Source organism: Elephas maximus, chromosome 11, assembly GCF_024166365.1.
Source record: "Elephas maximus indicus isolate mEleMax1 chromosome 11, mEleMax1 primary haplotype, whole genome shotgun sequence".
Classification (NCBI taxonomy): domain Eukaryota; kingdom Metazoa; phylum Chordata; class Mammalia; order Proboscidea; family Elephantidae; genus Elephas; species Elephas maximus.
In genome coordinates, this window is record NC_064829.1 from 106989030 (window position 1) to 107012629 (window position 23600).

At 46.8% G+C, this 23600-nt stretch overlaps 2 protein-coding genes across 3 annotated transcripts in view; both read left to right on the forward strand.

Annotated features, from left to right (window-relative positions):
* The first annotated feature begins 1548 nt into the window (after positions 1–1548).
* Positions 1549–20314, forward strand: ETHE1 (ETHE1 persulfide dioxygenase). 2 transcript variants are annotated; one of them, XM_049900970.1, is made up of 7 exons: positions 1549–1696; positions 2167–2311; positions 2484–2632; positions 16637–16766; positions 18803–18892; positions 19689–19805; positions 20119–20314. In XM_049900970.1, exons 1-7 carry the CDS (start codon positions 1616–1618, stop codon positions 20169–20171), a joined length of 765 nt encoding a protein of 254 aa, XP_049756927.1. In that variant the 5' UTR covers positions 1549–1615; the 3' UTR covers positions 20172–20314. The 2 variants fall into 2 exon arrangements, with proteins under 2 accessions (XP_049756927.1, XP_049756929.1); XM_049900972.1 differs by lacking the exon at positions 1549–1696 and adding an exon at positions 15321–15405 and having other exon boundaries at positions 2221–2311.
* A 1189-nt stretch (positions 20315–21503) lies between these two features.
* Positions 21504–23600, forward strand: part of PHLDB3 (pleckstrin homology like domain family B member 3) — a 29278-nt gene continuing 27181 nt past the window's right edge. The window contains exons 1-2 of the mRNA XM_049901213.1: positions 21504–21582; positions 22170–22544. Of these exons, the coding sequence (XP_049757170.1) occupies positions 22311–22544 (234 nt within the window). The 5' untranslated portion in view covers positions 21504–21582; positions 22170–22310. The remainder of the gene's footprint in view (positions 21583–22169; positions 22545–23600) is intronic.

The window sequence follows — 23600 nt, forward strand, 5'->3', positions numbered from 1 at the left end:
ACTAGGAGTCAGAATCAACTCAACGGTGACCAGCTGGTCTGAGAATCGGACTCAGGGTCTATTACCTTGGAAACCACAGAGTTAAGAGAAATGTGGAATGTTGTTGCTGGAAACCCCTCCTCTGAAGCTCTACACCTAGGGTGCTTCTTGTGGCAGTGACTTAGATCCTCCAGCCAAGAGTGGGATAGAATCTCAAAGAGCAACTTTCTGACAGTCTGTCACTCTAGAGGACAGTTTCTCAGCTCTAGGTCCTTGGTGTAGATTGACAACAATTTTTACGGGTTCACACCTCAGCAGAAGACATATTATCCCAAACCAGATTTTGCAAGCTATAATGTTGTTGGTTCCTGTTCAGTAGATTCTGATATATATATAACCGAAAAAAAAAAACAAAAGAAACCCATTGCCATCGAGTTGATTCTGACTCATACCAACTCTATAGGATGGAGCAGAACTGCCCCATAGGGTTTCCAAGGCTGTAAATCTTCACCGAAGCAGATCACCACATCTCTCTTCCACAGAGCAGCTGGTGAGTTGGAGCCGCCAACCTTTCAATTAGCAGCCCAGTGCCTAACCACTTCCTTATATATGTGTTGTTGCTGTTAGGTCCTGTCCAGTTGGTTGTGACTCATAGCGACCCTATGTACAACAGAATGAAACACTGCTGGGTCCTGCACCATCCTCACAATCGCTGCTGTTTCTGAGCCCATTGTTGCAGTCACTATGCAGTTGAAGGTCTCCCTTTTTTTTTTTTTGCTAACTGTCTACTTTACCAAGCATGAGGTTTTTCTCCAGGGACTGGTCCCTCCTGATAACATATCCAAAGTACCTGAGATGAAGTTTGGCCATCCTTGCTTTCAAGGAGCCTTCCGGCAGTACGTCTTCCGAGACAGAGTTGTTCGTTTTTCTGGCAGTCCGTGGTATATTTAAACAATACATTATATATATATATATATATATATATATATATATATATATATATATATATATGAAATAAAAAACATATATGTATACACATATATGTACACATATACATATATTCTTCCTGGGAAGAAATAAACATTCCCGACAAAATGCTTAAGCAATTTTTGGGTGAACTTTAAAAAAAAAAAAAAAATTTTTTTTTAATGAGATCAAGTTTTGTTCTGGGAATCAGGTTCCCATCCAACAGTCCCTCAAGACACTAGTTATCATGAATCAAAACATCTTTTTCTTGGTAACAGTGACTATCCAGCCATCCACTTTTCCTATCCAATGGCCCTGTGGCTGCCAGTGTATTTTGACCTCCTGATCTGTTGCCACTTCTCTCCCTGCCTCTCTCTCTCCACGAGGATGTGTGTGTCTCTGAGCGTCTCCCCCTCGCTCTCTGGGGGTCTCCCTCTTCCCTGTTTCCCGGGATCTCAGAGGTCTCTGTCGCTCGCTGTCTCCAACTCTGAAGTCCCTCCAGCGTCCCCGGACCTGGATGCCGGCGCCCTGCTCGCCGCGCCGCGCACCGCGGCCCCTTTAAGAGGGCCCCGCCCCTCCCCGCTCCTCCCCGCCCTCCCGGGTCAGCCTGGGTGCACCCGGCTCCGGCTGGGGGCGGCCTCCGCTCAGTCTGGACCCGGCAGTGGGTGCGATGGCGGGGTTGGCTCTGCGGGTCGCGGGCCGGCAGCTCAGCCAGCGAGCGGGGTCTGGCGCCCCCATCCTCCTGCGGCAGGTGCGAGGTGGCTGGACAGGGTAGTGGGGTTACTGGGCCTGAGGCGGTGGAAGTGGGGGCTTGGGGCCGCGACTCCGGGTCCTTTAAAGGGGAGAGACCCGGGGGGTCGCTATGCCTGGATTTTTGCAGAAGGGGAGGCTTGGGGCCGGACTCCTGGGTTCTTTAAAGGGAAGAGATTTCGGGGTCCCGATGCCTGGATCTTTGCGGAAGAGGGAAGCTTGAGGCCAGACTCCAGGGTCCTTTACAGAAGAGGATGCTAAAAAAACAAAAAGGAGACTCAGATTCCCGGGTATTAGGAAATTCAGACTCCTCGCATGTGAGGGATGAAGGGCAGGGGGCCCAGCTCCTGACTCCAGGGGGAGTAAGGGGCTGGGGTTTCTGTTTTTGAATCTTAATCGAAGCCTGGACTCCTGGACTCAGTGGATGGGAGCCTGGTTCTGTGCTCTCACCTGTCCTCCACCCCTTCCCAGATGTTTGAGCCCAAGAGCTGCACCTACACATACCTGCTGGGTGACAGGGAATCCCGAGAGGCCATTCTGATCGACCCGGTTCTGGAGACAGCGAATCGGGATGCGCAGCTGGTCAAGGAGCTGGGGCTGCGGCTGCTCTATGCTGGTCAGTCTGGGGATCACACTCCCGGGCCTGAGGGGGACGGGGCCACAGACTAAGTGGAGTGAGAAGGTGGCCCGTCCCCCACCCCCCACTCCTGGGTCTGATGGAGGAGGGGGCCTGGGAATCCCGGGTCCTCTTTATGCCCTCCTGGACGTGGCCCGCCTGTCTCTCGCAGTGAATACCCACTGCCATGCGGACCACATTACGGGTTCGGGGCTGCTCAGGTCCCTACTCCCGGGGTGCCAGTCTGTCATCTCGCGCCTTAGTGGGGCCCAGGCCGATCTGCACATTGAGGATGGAGACTTCATCCGATTCGGGCGCTTTGTGAGTTGGATGCTGGGACCCTGGGAGGGTGGTGGCTTGGACTTCTTGGTCTGTTGGGAGGAGGGGGCTGGGCCCTGGGACTCCTCCCTCTGAGGGAGAAGGGGACTGAGCCTAGGCTCCTGAGTCCTGGCTGAGCCACCCAAGGGTCTGGGTTCCTGATGTTTAAGAGATTCCTGCCCTTGGGAGGAAGGCACCATAAACCCAGTTGGGGCCCTGGGGCAAGAGGCCCCAGTCAGGTGTGTCTGTGGCCAAGCCCCTTAAGTCAACAGCATTTATGGAGTCTCCTAAGGCTTTGTGCCAGTGCCTTTGGGCTGGCATCTCCATAAAAGTTGACTGGAGGCTGCAATTCCAAAGTCAAGGCTGAAGGAGAGCCACCGTGTGAGCAAGGAGCAGTCTGTTGCTCAGGCTAGGATTAGAGTGAGGTAAACGGAGGCACCTGTGGCCCCAAATTTCAAAACGGTGGTGTAAGTGCTGGGTGGGCTCCTGAGAGTGAGCATTCCCTTAAATTTTGTGCCCTAGATGCCTTGCTTGTCCCACCCTCCTCCCAGCCCCGCTGTTGCCTCACACAGGAGTAGTCTGAAGGTCCCTGCCTCCTTCCCCTTCCTTGCCACAGGCGTCATCAGCGGTTTCCGGTTAGAATTTCAACCCAGGACGATAAGGGGTGGGGTGGGAGAGTAGGGTGGAGTGAGGGTTGCCCTTAGAGGGCAGGAGAAATAGCCGGCAAGGCCATTTTCTGATCAGAGTTGCTAAAGAGGTAGACGATGGGGGCGGAATGTCAGGTGACAGGATGAGGACTGGACCTCCAGGTTAGAGGGTTTTGCTAAATGAGGACAGTTTATCTGAGTCAGCTGTTAGTGGAAATGAAGGCTGTGTGTGGGATCAGAGGGTTTAGCTACAGGGATGACACACTGTTTACTTCAAGCCCTTTTCAGGAAACTGGTGAAAAAGAACACATTGTACATGAGTAAGTATTTGGTGCTAACAATTGAGAGGAGAAAACAAAGGTTTCTTGGACTGAGAAAGCTTAGGGTTACAAAGGGTTGAATGATACTCTCAGAGAATGACTTGAAGGGTTTAGCTGTGGTAGATTTAGGTTTAGTTTGTTTTTTTTTTTTTTAAACAGCTTTATCAAGATATATATATATAAAAACAAACGCATTGCCACCGAGTCGATTCCAACTCATAGTGACCCTATAGGCCTGAGTAGAATTGCCCCATAGGGTTTCCAAGGAGTGCCTGGTGGATTCAAACTGCTGACCTTTTGGTTAGCACATGTAGCTTTTAACCACTCTGCCACCAAGGTTTCCTGGTCATATATAAAAAACCAAAACCAAACCCACTGCCGTTGAGTCGATTCCGACTCATAGCGACCCTAAAGGATAGAGTAGAACTGCCCCATAGGGTTCCCAAGGAGCACCTGGTGGATTTGAACTGCCGATGTTTTGTTAGCAGACATAGCTCTTAACCACTACACCACCAGGGTTTCCGTCATATATAAACCAAAAAACAAACAAACAAACAAACCAGACCCGTTGCTATAGATTCCGACTTACAGTGACCCTATAGGACAGAGTAGAACTGCCCCATAGAGTTTCCAGGGAGCGCCTGGTAGATTTGAACTGCCAACCATTTGGTTAGCAGCTGTAGCTCTTAACCACTAGCCACCAGGGTTTCCCCGTCTAGGCAATGTAAAATCACATATACAGTGCACCCATTTAAAGTGCACGATTCAGTGGCTCTTAGTATATTCGCAGAGTTGTACATCTGTCACCACAATCAATTTCAGGATATTTTCATTCCCTCAAAAGGAAACCCTGCAGCCCTTAACTTTTACCTCCTAATTGCACCCATCCTCTCCAGCCCTAGGCAACCACTAATCTACTTTCTGTCTCTATTACCATTGAGTCAATTCTGACTCATAGCAATCCTATAGGATAGAGTAGAGCTGCCACACAGGGTTTCCAAGGCTGCAATCTGCAGAAGCAGATTGCCATGATTTTCTCCCACAGAGTGGCTGGTGGCTAGCGGCAGAATGCTTAAGCACTGCACCACCAGGGCTCTTTTTTTTTTTTTTGGTCTCTATAGATTTGCTGGAAACCCTGGTGGCATAGTGGTTAAGTGCCGTGGCTGCTAACCAAAAGATCAGCAGTTCAGGTTCAGGTCCACCAGGAGCTCCTTGGAAACTGTATTGGGGTGGTTCTACTCTGTCCTCTGGGGTCACTCTAAATTGCAATCGACCCAACGGCAATGGTTTTTTTTTTTTGATTTGCCTATTCTGGACATTTCATATACCTAGAATCATACAATACGTGGCCCTTTGCGACGGGCTTCTTTCACTTAGCCTGATGTTTTCAAACTTCATCTGTGTTGCAGCATGTTACCAGAACTTTATTTCTGTTCATGGCTGAATAGTATTCCATTGTATGCGTATACCACATTTTGGTTTACCCATTCATGACTTGATAGACATTTGGGTTGTTTCCAGTTTTGGGCCATTATGAATAATGCTGCTCTGAACGTTTGTATATAAGTTTTTGTGCTATGAAAATGCATGTTACAAGAGTTTGTGTGGACATATGTTTTCATTTCTCTTGGGTATAGACGTAGGAGGATCGCTGGATCATATGGTAATTCTATGTTTAACTGTTCGAGGAACTGCCAGATTGTTACCCAAATATAGCTGCACCATTTTACATTCTCACCAGCAGTGTATGAAGGTTTCCATTTCTTCACATTTTCGCCAGCACTTGTTGTTATTTGTCTTTATGATACTCACTGTTTTGTTTTGTTTTGTCCTTTGTCTAAGTTATTTAGAAACATTTGGAGATGGGCCAGTTTTTTCTTTTCCTTATACTTCTCCCCCTACTTTAAAAAAACGTAGCCCTGGTGGCGCACTTCGGAAACCCTATGGGGCAGTTCTGCTCTGTCCTGGAGGGTTAATATGAGTCAGAATCAACTCAATGAGAAGGGTTTTTTTTTTTTTGGTTTACTTTAAAAAAAATCGAGTTATAACGTACGTATAGCAAAGTGCATAAAGTGCACACACGATACGCGTACATCTCGATGAATTTGTTTACGTATGAGTATCTACCACCCGGAGACCTGGTGGCGCGGTGGTTAAGAGCTCAGCTGCTAACCAAAAGGTCAGCAGTTCGAATCTACCAGCCATTCCTTGGAAGCCTATGGGGCAGTTCTACTGTGTCCTATAAGGTCGGTATGAGTTGGTATCAACTTGACGCCAATGTGTTTGGTCTTTTGGTTGGTATCTACCACCCAGATCCAGACCCAGAATATGCCAGTCACCCCCAAAGCCTTCCTTATAGCCCTTCCTGGCCAATGACACCTCCTACCAAGGAACCACTCTTCTGACTTACCTCACTGCAGACTGGTTTTGCCTATCCCGGACCTTATAAACAAGACTATATAAACAGGAATCATAACATCTGTTCTCTTTAGTGTCTGGCTTCCTTCAACATAACGTTGTATGTAATTGTAATTCATTTCTCATTTCATTGCTGTATAGCAAGTGTTGGCAACGTTTTTCTGTAAGGGGCCAGATAGGAAATATTTTGGGTTTTGTGGCCAGACGGTCTCTCACAACTCTTGCTGTAGTGTGAAAGAAAGCAGCCATAGACAGTTTGTGAACAAATGAGCATGGCTGTTTTCCAATAAAACTTTATTTATGGACACTGAAATTTGGGAGTCCCTGGGTGGTGCAGGAGCCCTGGTGGTGCAGCGGTTAAGAGCTACAGCAGCTAATCAAAAGATTGGCAGTTCAAATTCACCAGCTGCTCCTTGGAAACCCTATAGGGCAGTTCTACTCTGTCCTATAGGGTTGCTATGAGTCAGAATTGACTCAACAGCAACAGGTTTGGTTTTTGTTTTGGGTGGTGCAAACAGTCAACGGAAACACTGGTGGCATAGTGGCTAAGTACTACAGCTGCTAACCAAAAAGGTTGGGAGTTCGAATCTACCAGGCACTCCTTGGAAACTCTATGGGGCAGTTCTACAGGGTCACTATGAATTGCGATTGACCGGGTGGCAATGGGTTTGGGTTTGGGTTCGAACAGTCAACCACTTGACCAGTAGCCAAAAGGTTTTGGCAGTTCAAACCCTCCTAGAGATGCCTCGGAAGACAGGCCTTGCGATCTGCTTCTGAAAAGTCACAGCCCAGAAAACTCTATGGAGTATGGTTCTACTCTGCACATATGGGGTCACCATGAGTCAGAAACAACAACAAGGGTGTTTTAATATAGACACTGAAATTTGAATTTCATATAGCTTACATGTGTCATGAAATAGTCTTTTATTTTTCAGCCATTTAAATGTCAAAACCACTCTTAGCTCACAGGCTGTACAAAAACAGGTGGCAGACCAGATCCGGCCCACGGGCCATAGTTTGCCGACTATTTGCTCACTGTGTGAGTACACCTCAGTTTATCCCTTCTTCTCTCCTAGACATTGGGTTGTTTCCAGTTTCTGGCTCTTATGAATCAGGCTGCCGTGAAGGTTCTTGTCCAGATCTCTTGGTGAAGTTAAGCACTCAGTACCAAGGAGCGGACTCGCTGGGCCGTAGACTGGACGTATGTTTAAATTAACTTTAATAGAAGCTGCCAAACAGTTTTCTGAACTGGTTGTACATCTTACACTCAAGGCCGCCCAAATTAAATTGGTTTTGTTGCAGAATACATTTTCCTTTTTGAATATGACTAAGAAGTGAATAGTTTCGCTCCCATGGGGTGTGGCAATTTCCGAAAGCGATGTTTATCTGTTAAGTACTGGCAGTCCCTGAGTTATTAATACTGCGTACTTAAGAATGGGGACTGCCTTAAAGCCTATTATATTAACATTTTAAGTTAAATACATACAATGATTCATAATAATGAATGCTCAGACTACTTTCTGACACTCATGAAAACATAGCACCGTTTGAAAGTGTGTAAGTGTTTTGTATGCATAAAACCAAAAAATCAGACCTATTGCTGTAGAGTTGATTCCGACTCATAGAGACTTATAGGACAGAGTAGAACTGCCCCATAGGTTTTTCAAGGAGCAGCTGGTGGATTCCAACTGCTGACCTTTTGGTTAGCAGCTGAACTCTTAACCACTGCATCATCAGGGCTGCTTTATGTAGAAAGGTAAGGTATATAACATACACTAAGACAAACATCTGACTAACTGATGCTGAATAAGAACCCTGTATACCTGTTCCAACTTACCTACAGATTCTCCTTAAAGACAGACTTAGGAACTGATCCTGTTCATAACCTGGGGACTCCCTGTATGTTGATTTAGAGAATTGCTGATCAAAATATAAGGAGCCCTGGTGGTGCAGTGGTTAAGTGCTCAGCTGCTAACCGAAAGGTCGGTGGTTCGAACCTGAACCCACCAGCTGCTTTATGGGAGAAAGATGTGGAAGTCTGCTTCTGTAAAGATTATAGCCTTGAATAACATAGTTTGTAAAGAAAATGTTCTACATTCTACTTTGGTGAGTAGTGTCTGGGGTCTTAAAAGACTGTGAGCAGCCATCTGGCACACTCCTCTGGTCTTACCCCTTTGGGAGCAAGGAAGAATGACGAAAACTAACGATACAAGGGAAAGAATACTCCAAAGGACTAATGGACCACGTCTACCATGGCCTCCACCAGACTGAGTCCAGTACAAAAAGATGGCGCCCGGCTACCACCACTGACTCCTCTGACAGGGATCACAATAGAGGGTCCCCGAGAGAGCTGGAGAAAAATATAGAACAAAATTCTAACTCAGAAAGACCAGACTTGCTGGCCTGACAGAGAGACTGGAGAAACCCTGAGAATATGGCCTCCGGACACCTTTCACCTCAGTAATGAGGCCACTCCTGAGGTTCACCCTTCAGCCAAAGATTGAACAGGCCCATAAAACAAAATGAGACTGAAGGGGTACACCAGCCTGGGGCCAAGGAATAGAAGGCAGGAGGTGGACAGGAAAGCTGGTAATAGGGAACCCAAGATTGAGAAGGGAGAGTGTTGACATGTCATGAGGTTGTTAACCAATGTCATAAAACAATATATGTACTAACTGTTTAATGAGAAACTAGTTTGCTCTGTAAACTTTCATTTAAGGTACAATTAAAAAAAAAAGATTACAGCCTTGGAAACCCCATGGGGCAGTTCTACTGTATCCTATAGGGTTGCTATGAGTTGGAATCAACTCGATGGCAACAAGTTTGGTTTTGGGTTTGATCAAAATACTGACTCTCCAGGTCCCCTAGAGATTCTGATTTAATTAGTCAGGGTGGACACAGGGAATCAATAAAAATTTTTTTTAATTTAGGTAAAAATATACATAACATTTGCCAGTTGAACAATTCCGCATGCATTTTTCAGTGAAGTTGATTATAATCTTTATGTTGCATAGCATTGTCACTATCCTTTTCTGACTTACTCCACCACCGTAAACATAAACTCAGTGCTCCCTAAGCAATAACTTCTCTCCCACCACTGCTAATAAGCTTTTGTTTCTATTTGCCTATGTCATATAAATGAGATCATACAGTACTTGTCCTGGTGGCAGAGTGGTTAAGAGCTACGGCTGCTAACCAGAAGGTTGGCAGTTCGAATCCACCAGGCGCTCCTTGGAAACCCTAAGGGGCAGTTCTTTTCTGTCCTATAGGGTTTCTATGTGTTGGATTTGACTTGATGGCAACGGGTTTAATGGTATTTGCCCTTTTGTGCCTGAGTTATTTCAATCAGCATCATATTTTCAGGGCTCATCCATGTTGTGGCATCTTTCAGGACTTCATTTATCTTTACGGCTCAGTAATATTCCGTTGTATGTATGGACCACATTTTGCTTATCCATTCATCTGTTGTAGGTTGTTTCCACCTTTTGGCTATTGTGAATTGTGCTGCAATGAACTTTGGTGTACAGGTTTCTGTTTGCATTCCTTTTTTCAAACCTTTTGGGTATATACCCAGGATTGGGATTGCTGGGTCATAGGATATTCTATGTTCAACTTTTTGAGGAACCTCCAAACTCTTTTCTGCAGTGGTTGCTCCATTTACCTTCCCACGAGCAATGGATGAGGGTTCCAGATTCTCCACAGAATCCCTATGTTTTAAAAACTCCACAGGTGATATTCATGCAGCCCATGTTTGGGTTTTAGTGCTTCCTCATATTTGAAATTAAATGTTTGAATTGTGGGACAAGTCTCCCTCTCCCCAACATTTTATTATGAAAACGTTTAAACATACGGAAAAGCTGAAAAAAATTTTACAGTGCACACATCCATTCATCCATCACTCCACCTTATTTTTTGATGAATCTCAAAGTAAGTTTCAGATATCGGTACACTTTCCCTCAAACAGAACAAATAATTTTAATTTATTTTTCTTCCACAAAAGCAAAGAAGGCGGCTGATGAATTTGTAGGCCAAATAAAAGGCTCCAAGGGCTTGATTGCCACAAGGGGGCAGTAGAGGCCGTGGGAACTGCAAGGCGAGTGTCGAAAGCTGTAATAATCAGTTTTGTGTTTAGCTGCTGGGGGGTTAGTTTCAGAAGTTTTAGCTGCAAAGAGAAACGAGCCAAAGAGCAGCAGGGGATGTGTCACGTGTTTGATGTATCCTGTGAAGGAAAGAAGGAATTTGTGGAAAGAATGCAAAGTTAGGCGGGTGAGCTGCTATTTTAGTTTATAGTGCAGGGAAGGGCCCGGTTAGAATATTCAGCAGCTGGAGAGGTCACGCGATAAGTTTCAGGAACAGTGGAGTTTAGCTATTTACTGAAAGGTTGCCGGTTCAAATCCACTGAGAGTCACCTTGGAAAAAAGGCCTGGTGATTGGTTTGCTTCTGAAACACATGGGGTCTCCATGAATCAGAATTGACTCCAGAGCAATGGGTTTGTTTTGTTTTGTTTTTTTGAGGCTGCATTAGGTCAGGATGTTAGGTGCCTCCCCGACACCTTGAGCGTTTTATTGTGAATATTCTCAAGTCTACACTAACTTGAAACAGTAGTACAATTAACACCTCACAGCTTCCACCTGGATTCACCAATCGCTGACAGTTTGCCACTTTGCTTTATTTTTCTCTCTCCATATATCCTTTCCTCCCCCCTCCCCCTCCCCCCAACATTAAAGAGTTAGTTGCAGATGGAAAAATTTGGGACCAGATAAGGGTGATGGTTGAACATGATGAACATAAATTAATATCACTGAACTATACGTGTCAAGAATGTTGAAAGGGCAAATGTTTTGTTACATACATCTTTGCTACAATAAAAAAAAAAAAAAAAGTAAGTTGTAGACATTTCACTCCTACAGACTTCTTGTAGGAATAAAGGTGTTCTATGTCAGCGACTCTCAAACTCTCAAGCTTTTTGGTACTTTGGACCCCTTAACGCTCTTAAAAATGATCAAAGACCCTAAAAAGCTGTTGTTTGCATGGGTTCCATCTGTCAATATTTACTGTATTAGAAATTAAAACTGCAAAAGTATTAAAAATTTCAAAGACAAGATTACACACACAACACACACATTTCAGCAGCCGTCAGAGCTATGATGTCATCATACTTCACACAGTCTCTGGAAAATTCTGCCGACTGCTTGTGGGAGAATGAGAGTGAAGAAGGATAAAAGATGTCTTAATATTATTATGAAAATAATTTTGACCTTGCAGACCCCATGGGTCCCTGAACTCCACTTTGAAAACCACTCTCTTACAAAACCACAATACCTTTGTCACGCCTAACAAAATTCATAATGATTCTATAATAACGTTAAGTATCTAACCCCTGCTCAAATTTCTCCAATTGCCTCAGGAATCTTTTTCACAGCTGTTTCTGGGAACCAGAACCCAATCTAGGTAAATGGCGGGGTGTGTGCTTGTTATGTCTATTTAGTTTCTTTTCATCCAGAAGTTTCACACACTTTTCCCCCATGATGTTGACTTTTGAAGCTTCCAGGCCTGTCGTCTTGTAGAATGTCTCACATTCTAGGTGTTTCTAATTGTTTCCTCATGTGTTGTTTAACCTGTTCTTCTAACATCTCTCTCTCCTATAACTGGAGGCAGATGTTAGATATTTTTTATGGTGTTTAATAATACTATACCCCACTACATTCTTTTTTTTCCACTCCACCCTACTTCATGCCACTCCCTCCCTCCATTCCATTCTTTTGTGTCTGGCTTCTTTTGTTCATCATTTTGTCTGTGGGCTTCATCCATGATGTCATATGTAGTTATAACTTGTTCATTCTCATTCTGTATAGTATTCTGTTATGTAAATATACCCCAATCTACTTATACATTCTACTGTTGACAGGCATGCAGCTTGTTCCCCATTTGGGGCTACTACAAATAGCACCACTAGGAACATTCTAGTATAGAACTTGGTGAACATACATACACATTTCTGTTGAGTTTATACCAAGGAGTGAGTCACAGGTATGTGTAGGTTTAGCTTTAGTAGAAACTGTCCAATAGTTTTCTATTTATACTCCTACAACGGTGTGTAAGGGTTGCAGCTGCTCCCTCCACATTGTCAAATGTAACTCTATTGGTGAGGCCTTTCTTATTCTTATTATTTTAAATTGCATCCCTTCTGTTCCCTATGCCTTGCTTTATTCTTTTTTCTAGCGCATCTTACCACCTGACATCTCACTGCCTGACTGACATTTCTCTGCTTGACAGACGTCTCACCATCTGACAGAAATCTCTCTATCTGACTGATGTCTCACCGTCTGACAGATATTTCACCATCTGACTGACATCTCACCACCTGACTGGCATCTCACTGCCTGACTGACATCTCACCACCTGACTGGCATCTCACTGCCTGACTGGCCTCTCACCACCTGACTGACATCTTACCCCCTGACACACATCTCACCATCTGACTGACATCTCACCACCCGACTGACATCTTACTACCTGATGGGCATCTCACCATCTGGCTGACATCTCACCATCTGACTGACATCTCACCACCTGACTGGGATCTCACTGCCTGACTGGCATCTCACTGCCTGCCTGACATCTCACCGCCGGACTGCATCTCTTTGCCTGACAGACATCTTACCACCTGACATATCAATAAATTTATTGTCTGTCTCCGTTTGCTAGTTCCTGAGAGCAGGGCCTCTGTCTGTTTTGTCATATTCCCTCCTCTAAAACAATGCCTGGTGTATAGTTGGAGGTCAGTAAGTATTTATTAGATAAATAAGAAACCCTAAAAGAACCAAGTAAGGTCCCTGAAGGTGGAGCAGTCGGAGGGCACTCTGCAGACAGGTGGTAGAATGGAGTGACTGAGGGCACAGAGCCCAACTGCCTGGGTTCAAATCCAGCACCATTTACCAGCTGCGTGACCTTGAGTCAGTGAGTTAACTTCTTTGTGCCTGAATTTCCACATGTAGAATGGGAATAGGAAATGGTTTCCGCCTCATAAAGATGTGTGTGGATTGAATGAGTTTAGGGACGTCAAATGCTTAGAATACAGCCTGGCACAGGAGACGGGCTTCTTGAAGAATGGGTAGACCTGACTGATGGAAGAGGGAAGGGCGTATCTGACAGAGAGGATTGTATGGGCAAAGACGTGTAGAAAAGCCTGGTGCTTTCAGGAAACCACTTAGGTGTTCAGTGTAGCTAGGTGTGTTGAAGAAAGGAGGATGTTGTAGAACATTGGGCTGGAAAGGTGTGCTGAGGAGCCAGAACACTGCCGTGGGAGCACTAGGAACAAAGGAGCAGGGAGGGGCAAGGTTGGATCTGGGCCTAGGAAACCCCCTCAGGGCCATGTGGGAAATGGATTGGAGGCCAAGAAGCCAGGGGGCAGGCTGATGTAATAGTCCAGGCAGGAGCAGGTGAGGCTTGAGCTGGGCAGAGTTGTGGGAACAGATAGAAGGGATGGAGTCTAGAAGTCCAGAGAAGGGAAAGGTCATATAAGCAGGGTGATTGTCAGCAAATCCACATGCAATACAGACCCAGTCACTGAAGGCCTAGGGAATCTTGATCCATGTAGCAAGCAAGATTTTAACTGATATTAAAATTTTGTTCAAACACGTATATACATATATTCCATATATATATACTTTATAGGAAACCCTGTGGCGTAGTGGTTAAGAGCTATAGCTGCTGACCAAAAGGTAGGCAGTTTGAATCCACAAGGCGCTCCTTGGAAGTTCTGTGGGGCAGTTCTGCTCTGTCCTATAGGGTTGCTATGAGTTGGAATCGACTCGATGGCAGCAGGTTTGGTTTTTTTGGTTTATACTTTAACTATACTGGTTGTTTACAAATGATGTCCTTCGATTGGCCAAGGCCCATGTTATGTTGCTGTTGTTCGTCGCTGTGGAGTTGGCCCCTGACTCATGGTGATCCCATGCACAATGAAAGGAAACGCTGCCTGGTCTGCGCCATCCCCATGATTGGTTGTGGATTGGACCTTCGTGATCCATAGGGTTTTCATTGGCTGATTTTGGGAAGTAGGTTACCGGGCCTTTCTTCCTAGCCTGTCTTAGCCTGGAGCTCTGCTGAAACCTGTTGAACATCATAGCCACACACAAGCTTCCACTGACAGATGAGTGGTGGCTGTTCATGAGGTGTATTGGCTGGGAACTTAACCTGGGTCTCTCACATGGAAGGCAAGAGTTCTACCACCAAACCACCCTACCTCTATGCTATAAAGAAATACCTGTGCTGTAACAGTAGTTAAATATTTTGAACATCACTCCAGAATGTCCACACGTTTAGTACAAAACACACCCATGCTTTTGTTTAAAAAAATTCAAAGAATATGACAAGATTGTGCAGAATTTATAATTTTGCTATGCACTTGTTTTGCATTGCACATATATCCTTCTGTATATGAGTTAAGAAGATATTTGGCTACAAGTAACTGAAAACCCGCTGCAGTGGCTTAAGAGTTTATTTTAACAGGAAATCTGGAAGAAGACAGTGGCTGCCTTTGATTCAACAGCACTATTGTTTGTGGGATTCTCTTGGCCTTTCCTTCATGGTTGCAAGGTGGCTGCTGCAGCAGCAGCCATCACACCTTATGTTCACAGTCAGAGGAATTGGATAGGAAAGATGTCAGTCTCTTTTTATCAGGAAGGGGAAAGCTTTCCTAGAAATCCTCAGGAGACTTTCAGTGAGATCTCATTGGCCAGACAACTGTATCAGGGGCCACCCTAGTCCAGCCAGGGGGGCTCGGAAAGTGTATGTTTGGTTGCGCAGTATGCCCAGAACCAAATTGGGAATCTGTAAGTGGGGAAGAAGGGCAGAACAGATACTGCGAGGCAGGCAACAGTGCCTGCATATGGTGCCCTTCAATAATCAGGAAGCAACTGACCTGGACAAGGATACTGATTAACGTGAGGGGCTAGATTCTCAGAAAAAAGGAGAGGAGGAATATAAGTGGTTGTTAGATCATTAGGGTAATATTTTTTCCTGATAACTCTTGTTTCCCTGAGTTGCATGTGGGAATTAGATGGGAGGACTCCCTCCATTGGTATTTTTGTGCATTTTTTCAGGGGTGCTTAATGGCGGGGTCTTAGGAGTAGCTTTGAGGGTCATAAAGTGTGCACATTTGAGATGCTGATAAAAAAAAAAAAAAAAAACCTGTTGCCGTTGAGTCAACTCTGACTCATAGTGACCCTAAAGCACAGAGTAGAACTGCCTCATAGGGTTTTCAAGGAGATGTTGATAAATACTGCTAAGTTGCCCTACAGAATGCCTATGCTGAGTTGTACCGACATCCAGGAAATGAAAGGGCTTACCTCAAACACCACAAGCATTCTGACAGTTGCCAATCTGGTAAGTGAAAAATAAGGGCTTTGAAATTAAACCTCCCCCTCCCTCCCTTCTTTCCTTTTCAGGGAGACTGAACATTTTTTCAGATGCTTTTTTGCTGTTTCTGTTTTTTCTTCCATGAATTGCCCGTTCTTTTATTTTGCCCATTTTTCTTTTGGGAGTTCTGATCTTATTGATACTTCAGAGCTGTTTATATATGATGGTTATACTTTGTAATGCTTCACTATATGTGCTGTCAATATTGTCTTGAGTTTGTCTAACTTTGTGAATTTGTTTTTGCTGTAATGAAGTGAAAATTTTGTATGTGGTCACATCTGTCACTTTTTATCTATAGCCTCTGCATTTCCTATCATGCTTAGAAAAACCTTTCCTACCTCAAGATACACACACACACACACATATATCATCTATACATATGTATCATCCTATATTTTCTTCTAGGATTTTAATTTTTTTATGTTTGGATCTTCAATTTATCCTGAATTTTATGTTTTCTTTTTCAATTGCAAAACAACATGTTGATGTAAAAAACAAACTAAAACAAAACAGATGGATGGTATAGGAAAAGCATAAAAAGCAAAATATATATTTAGAGCTATAATGAAAAGGATCACACTGTTAAGTTGCTTTGTAACCTGCTTTTTGGACTTAATGGGTATTAAACATCTTTCATGTCATTAAATACTTGTGCAAAGCCTCACTGAATTTTATTTTAACAACACTATTCTTCATGACTGTTTAATATTCCATTTATTTTAGTGTCTTCATCTTACTGATTTGCAAGAACTGTTTGCATATGAAGCATTAACTGCTGTGTGTTATATATGTTATAAATATATTTTCCCAGTTTGTTAGTTCGCTGTAAATTTTGTTTACAGTGCTGTTGTCATTAAAAAGCTTTAAGTTTATTTAAGATTAAACTGTCGGTCTTTTCCTTAATGATTTATGACCTTAAGGATCAGATCTGATCATTCTTCCCTAACCGGAGATTATATATTCATTTGTATTTTTTTGTTGTCACAATTTTGTGGTTTTATTTCTTGCATTTAAGTCTTTAATCCATTTGGAGTTTACCTTGGTGTAAGTTTGGAGCTTGGGAATCTACTTAATATTTTCCCAAAAAGGTTATCTAGTTATGACCTGGGCTGGGTGGGGGTTTCTGGGGCCAGTTTCACCATGAAGGTGGAGCCATTGGCTTGTTGGTAACTGTCTCTGTGCCCCTCCTCCCTACCAGGCCTTGGAGACCCGGGCCAGTCCTGGCCACACTCCAGGGTGTGTCACGTTCGTCCTGAATGACCACAGCATGGCCTTCACTGGAGATGCCCTGCTCATCCGAGGGTGTGGGCGGACCGACTTCCAGCAAGGTCACAGACCCCTCTGCCCAGCCCGAGATCTTAATTCAGTTATCTCTGTGCCAGGGTTTTAAGTATCACTTGCAAGAATGGATGAATGAATGAATGAATGTTAGACTTATAGGGGGTAAGGATTAGATTCAAGGCCATTAGCTTTTGGAGGAGGCTAGAGTTAGATTTAGAGGGTTAGCTGATGAGGGACAGTTAGATTCAAGGGTTTAGCTGTTAGGGGACAGTTAGATTCAGGGATATACTAGTTAGCTATTGCTGTCTGACAAATTGCCCCAAAACTTAGTGACTTAAAACAATGATTAATATTTTTTTATCTTGCACCGTTTCTGAGAGTAGGGAACCTGAGAGTGGCTTCGCTGGGTGGTTTTTGCTCATGAGTTTAGAAGATAATTTGGCTGCAAGTCAGTGAAAAACCCACTTCAGTGGCTTAAAGAATTGGGAGTTTAATTTTCTCCCATAACAGGAAATCTGTAAGAAAGTAGTCATTGCCTTTGATTCAGTAGCACTGTCATTTGTGGGATTCTCTTGGCCTTTCCTTCCTGGTTGCAAGGTGGCTGCTGCAGCATCAGCCATCACACCTTATGTTCACAGTCAGAGGAAGTGGAAAAGGGGGAAATGCCAGTCCCTTTAATCAGGAGGGGAACAGCTTCGTCAGAAATCTTCAGGAGTTCCTCCAGAGGTTGCAGTCAAGCCGTTAGCCAGGGCTGTCGTCATTAGAAGGCTTGACTGGGGCTGGAGGATCCCTTTAGAAGGTGGCTCATTCACATGGCTGACAAGTTAGTGCTGGTTGTTGGCAGGAGGCCTCAGTTCCTTGCCATGTGGACCTCTCCCTAGGACTGCTTGAGACTTCTCATGACATAGCAGCTGGGTTCTCCCAGAGGGAATGATCAGAGAGACAGGCAGAGCCATGATTCTTTTTTTTATGACCTAGCCTTAGAAATGACACTCCATCATTTCTTCAATATCCTACTTATTAAAAGCAAGTTGCTTAGTCCAGACCACTAAGTCAAGGTGAGGGGAATTAAGCGTCCCATTTTGAAGAGAGGAGTATCAGAGAATGTGTGGACATATTTTAAAACTACCAGCAGGGGTTTAGCTGCTGGGGGTATACAAGGGGCAGTTAGGTGCCGGAGCTTAGCTGTTAGCGGGCAGTTAGATTCTGGGATTTAGCTGTTAGGAGGTTGTTGGCTTCAGTGGTTTAATTGCTAGGGGGTAGTGTTACATTGGCGATCAGCTGCAGGGGACGTTAGATTCAGGGGTTTAGCTGTGGGAAGGGAGTTTGGGTCCAGAATCTCAGGGTTTAGCTGTCCCTTGAGGATGTGTGTGAATGTGGGTTTTGGCATTAGATTTGGAGGCTTTAGCGGCCTTGTGGGGAGGAGGGCAAGGCTGGATAAGAGAGAAAAGACAGAAGCCACCCCAAGCTGTGTGCGGGGCAGCCAGGCCCCTAGGCTTCCTCGTGCTTCTTCTTCCCTTTGTCCTTATCTCTCCATCTTGTTCTGTTTTTTTTTTTTTTCTCTCTCTCTGAGGCTCCCAATCTCCTATTCATCCACTCCCCACACAGGCATGAAATGAAGTTAAAGGAATTTAGGCTGAAATGAAAGGCAGAAGAACATTCCAGAAAGGTTTGCCTCTGCCCCAACTTAGGACTCAGGGCTGCTTCTTAGAACCATGACACCAGTCTCCTCCTTGGCCACATGACTCCAGCTTCTTATCTTCCTGTTCATCTTCCTTGCCTGGAACCTTTTCTTGGTATCCCCAGGGTGAGGTCACAACTTCTTAGTGTGTCCAGGTCCCCCAGATCATTTACAACCATGCTGAATTTCTCACCATTCCTCAGTTCTTTGTCTATGCTGTTCCACCTGCCCAGAATGCCCTTCCCTGTCCTTCTTCTCTACCTTGACAAAAGGGTACTGGCAGGAGGTGAGCAATGGGTTTAGCTACAGTGATTTTCTCTTTCCACACTTTTCCTGAAGAAAGGGGTTAGGGAGCTTCTCCTGTCCTATTGATCCACTGACCTCTGAGCTTTCCCTCCCCAGGCTGTGCTAAGACTTTGTACCACTCAGTCCACGAAAAGATCTTCACACTTCCAGGAGACTGTCTGATCTACCCTGCTCATGATTACCATGGTGAGGGCTTCTCGGAGGAGGTGTGGGGCTTATATAACTTACTCTTTGAAAGGGGGTGCCACGCTGCCGAATCCCTAGGTGGCACAAACGGTTAAGTACTCAACTACTAACTGCAAAGGTTGGCGGTTCAAACACATGCAGAGGACCTCGGAAGAAAGGCTTGGCGATCTGTTTCCAAAAGGTCACAGCCTTGAAAACCCTATGGAGCGCAATTCTATTCTGAAACACATGGGGTCACCACGAGTCAGAATCGACATGGCAACTTTTGTTGTTGTTGTTTATTGGATTGCCAGGACCCTAGGTGGCACAAAGAGTTTGTGCTCGACTACTAACCCAAAGGTTAGTGACTTGAGCCCACCCAGTGGCACCATGGAAGAAAGGTCTGGCAATCTGCTTCCCTAAAGATTTCAGCTAAGAAAGCCCTGTGGAGCAGTTCTACTCTGTAACACGTGGAGTTGCCATGAGTTGATATCAACTCACCCGCCGTGGGTTTGGTTTGGTTTACCAGACTGCCGTAACATTCATGGCATGTGGAGACAATTCCAGAAGTTCCACTGGCCAAAAACAGCAAGTGCTTAGGTGTACTCGTGTGGGTATAGAAACTATGACTCCTAGAATTCCGGAGGGCATGGGGTTGGTGCCCATTTAGGAGGGAATGCAATCTCAGGAACATTTCTGGGAAAAGCCTGTTAGTCTGGGGCCAGAGAGGCACCCCGAGGCCTCCTGGGAAATGTAGTCCTGGGAGGCCCAAGGCGCTGGACCAGTTGACTTTTCTCCCCCATCTGTTGGCCATTAGGGCTCACAGTGTCCACTGTGGAGGAGGAGCGGACTCTGAACCCCCGGCTTACACTCAGTTGTGAGGAGTTTATTAAGGTCATGGACAACCTGAACTTGCCGAAGCCTCAGCAGATAGGTGAGCAGCTGGGGGCTGGGACTCCTCGGTTTGAGGAAGAAGGGACCTGGGAACCTGGACTCCTGGCTCTGAGGGAGAAGGAGGTTGGGGGTCTGGATTCCTGGGCCTGAGGGAGGAGGGGACTGGGGGTCTGGGCCTCTGGGTCTGAGGGAGGAGAGTTTGGCAGACATGGACATTTAAGACTGAGGAAGGAGGGGACTCAAGGCTAGAATTCTAGATCCTTCTAAAAAGGGGTTCTAGAATTTCTGGGTCCTCAGCGGGGTATGGGGTCTGCCTGGGCCCCTTAGTTTTCCCCTCGGTCTCTTCCTTTTAGACTTTGCTGTTCCAGCCAATATGCGCTGTGGGGTCCAGACTCCCCCCTCCTGACGCTCCTTTCTGTCAGGTGCTCATATCCTTTGTGTCAGGTGCTCATATCCGTTATGGTGGGGTGAGGGGAGGGGTGTCACTTCCCCCCCTCCTCTCTATCCTTCACCACCCCTTCGAGCTTCTTAAATAAACTTTTTTTTTTTTGCTGTGAATCTGACTACTGCCTGTTTGTCAGGGTGGATCCATTTGGGTTTCTGGGCTGAGGCTGGAGTTAGTTCTGGTCTCCCGGGCAAGGACAGAGCAGCCAGACTGGGTGAAGGTCCCAGGGGTCTGTAAGGAGGAGATTTCCTAACTCACAAGATCAGAAGCAAATGCAGAAACCTGGGGCAGGTCTTCTTATCTCCTTGGCTTAGAACATCAACTTGAGTTTGAGCTCCTTTTCCCTGTGAGATCCAGGATAAGGTACTTCACCTCTCCTGGCCTCAGTTTCCTCATCTGTAAAATGGACATAATAATATTAATAAGAGGGTTGTTGTGACTACCCAATGAGTCCATACATATGAGGTGCTTGGCACAGTGCCTGTGTGGATGGCTCCTTATCAGTCTCATCCATTATCGTTATTATTTGGAACTATCAGGCACTTCCTGGCCTGGAGTGACAGTCGTATAACATGGTCTTTCAAGAGGATAAATTTGGTGTTAATGTTTACAGCATATGTAGATCTTGGGCACTTTTGTCGTCCCTCAGCTTCAGTTCCCCCAACTGTTAAATGGGAGAGCAATCCCCTTCTCACTGGGCTGCTATGAAGATGAAATTAGTATGTATAAAGTGTTTAGCACAGCTCTGGAATCTAATCGTCCCTTTTCACACACGAGCTATTTTCCTGTTTTTGCCCAGAGGGGAAAGGGCCTGGTCGAGATCTTTAACCCCTGCTCTCCACCCCTTAGCAAACTGGAGCGGGGGTACACTTCCCTCTGTCTCTGGGTGGGTCTCTGACTCAGCTCAGGCACCCCCTTCTCTTTGCCCAGCTCCCCAAACCGGTCGGGGCCCTTCTAAAGTGCTCATTAGAGAGAGGCCGCCATCTCCATTCCCCTTTAACTTTGAGGACTCCCAGGGTCTGGGCATTAAGACAGGGCTTATACAGAGTCGGCCGAGGCGCCTGGGCCTTCAGGGGGCAGGAATGGGGGCGCTGGAGGTAGAGTGGGATCGGGGTGCTGGGTTCTCCGAGGGTGGGGCCGGCGGGGCCGGGATAGCCGGATGCCGGCTGCGGGCGGGGCAAGCTGGTGGCTCCCTCCTCCCTCGGGAGCTGTTGGACCTGTTGTCCCCCCCTCCACTTCCGGGCTGCTGGGGAGGGGGATGAGGCGCCCTCTCTTTCCTCCCTCCCTCCCTCCCTCTTCCCCAGCCACCTGTCTCTTGGGCAGAAGCGGCAGCGCCCAGAGCGCTGAGGGGAGCGCGCCGAAGCCGGAGCTGGTGAGGGGGCCGGGGCCACGGAGGAGGAGGGGGTTGGGGGCTCGGCCTCCTGGGGCCGCGGGGGAGGAGGGAGCTGGAGTTGGGGAACCTCGCGCCCGGGAGGAGCAGAGGACTCAGACTCCAGGCTAGTCCAGAGAGGAGGAGACTGGGAGCCCGACTCCTGGGGTCCTAGGTGAGGTGGCGTGAGCGCTGCTGTCTGCACAGGGGTTTTGGGGCCAAGACTCCCGGGCTCCGGGAGGAGGGTTTGGGGTATAAGCGAGAAGGGGACAGGAGCCTGGACTCCTGAGTCCCCGCGGGAGGAGATGGGGTCGCTTTAAGGTGCTCCAAGGGATTGAGGGGAGCAACTGGGAAGATACAAGGGGAAGGGGGAGGCTGGCAGGGTACAAGGACTGACACCTAGGTAGGAGAGGGAGAAGGGATAGGAGAGGTCCCTGGCGGCGTTCTAGGACCCGGGACTCAAATGCTGGCCCTGTCTCCGGGGGCGTGGCGCCCAGGAGCATCAAGCCCCGCCCCAACTCGAAGCTCAGCCCCTGGGACGCTCAGGACACGCCCCCGGATCCCTCAGTTCCGGTCCTTTGAGCCCTTAGGCCCCGCCTCCTGAAGCTCTTTGTCCACGCTCGTGAGCCGTCGGGCGCGGCGCTCAGCACGCCTAGACCCCGCCCCCAGCGAAGCGAGGCCCCGCCCCCAGGACTGCCGGTCCCGCCCACCCCGAGAGGTACGCAGCAGCCATGGGGACGCCGAGCCGCCCCGAGGCGGGGACCCCGCCGCCGCCGGTCCCAGAGTGCGAGGCGGAGGCCCGGCTCCAAGGGGCCACCCCGCCTCAGGAATCTCCCGAGGAGCCTCGGGAGCCAGAGGTGACCAAGGCCGCTGCGGAGCTTCCGAGCGTCGGAGGAGCAGAGCAGCAAGCTGAGGAAGAGGAAGACGGAGGAGAAGGCAGCAGCACCGAGAGCAGCCGCGACACGGTGAGGGGCCCGGGGGGGAGAGTCATGGGGAGACCCAGAGAGACAGAGACTCACAAAGACAGACCCAAACGGGAGACAGACGGATACAGACAAAGCAGATCAACAGAGACCCAGAGACAGCTCCAGAGGTATGGAGACTACTGAGAGACAGAGACCAAGAGTCAGAGCCAGAGAGACTCAGAGATAGAGTGAGAGACAGAGACCCAGAGAGGTAACTAGAAACTAGATAGAACCAAAACCAGACAGAGAGTGTGAGCTCCAGAGATACGGAGACTACTGAGAGATGGAGACCCACATGCTGAGCCAGAGAAACTCAAAGAGAGACCTTTGTTGTTGTTAGGTGCGCCTTTGAGTAGGTTCCAACTCATAGTGACCCTATGTACAACAGAACAAAACGCTGCCTGGTCCTGCACCATCCTCACAATCATTGCTGTGTTTGAGCCCATTGTTGCAGCCCCTGTGTCAATCCAATCTTGTTGAGGGTCTCCCCTACCTGACCGAGCATGAGGTACTTGTCCAAGGACTGGTTCCTCCCAATGACATGTCCAAAGTATGTAAGAAGAAGTCTCTCCTTGCTTTCAAGGAGCACTCTGGCTGTACGTCTCCTAAGACAGATTTGTTTGTTCTTCTGGCAGTCCATGGTATATTCAGTATTTTTCACTAACGCTATAATTCAAAGTCATCAATTCTTCCGTCTTCCTTATTCATTGTCCAGTTTTCACATGCATATGAAGGGATTGAAAACACCATGGCTTGGGTCAGCCGCAGCACCTTAGTCTTTAAAGTGACACCTTTGCTTTTTAACTCTTTAAAGAGGCATTTTGCAGCAGATATGTCCAGTGCAACGCGTTGTTTGATTTCTTGACTGCTGCTTGCATGGGTGTTGGTTGTGGATCCAAGTAAGATGATGTAAAACCAAAAAACAAAAAACCAAACCCGTTGCTGTCCAGTCGATTCCAGCTCATGGCAACCCTGTAGGGCAGAGTAGAAGTGCCCCATAGAGTTTCCAAGGAGGGCCTGGTGGATTTGAACTGCCAACCCTTTGGTTAGCAGCTG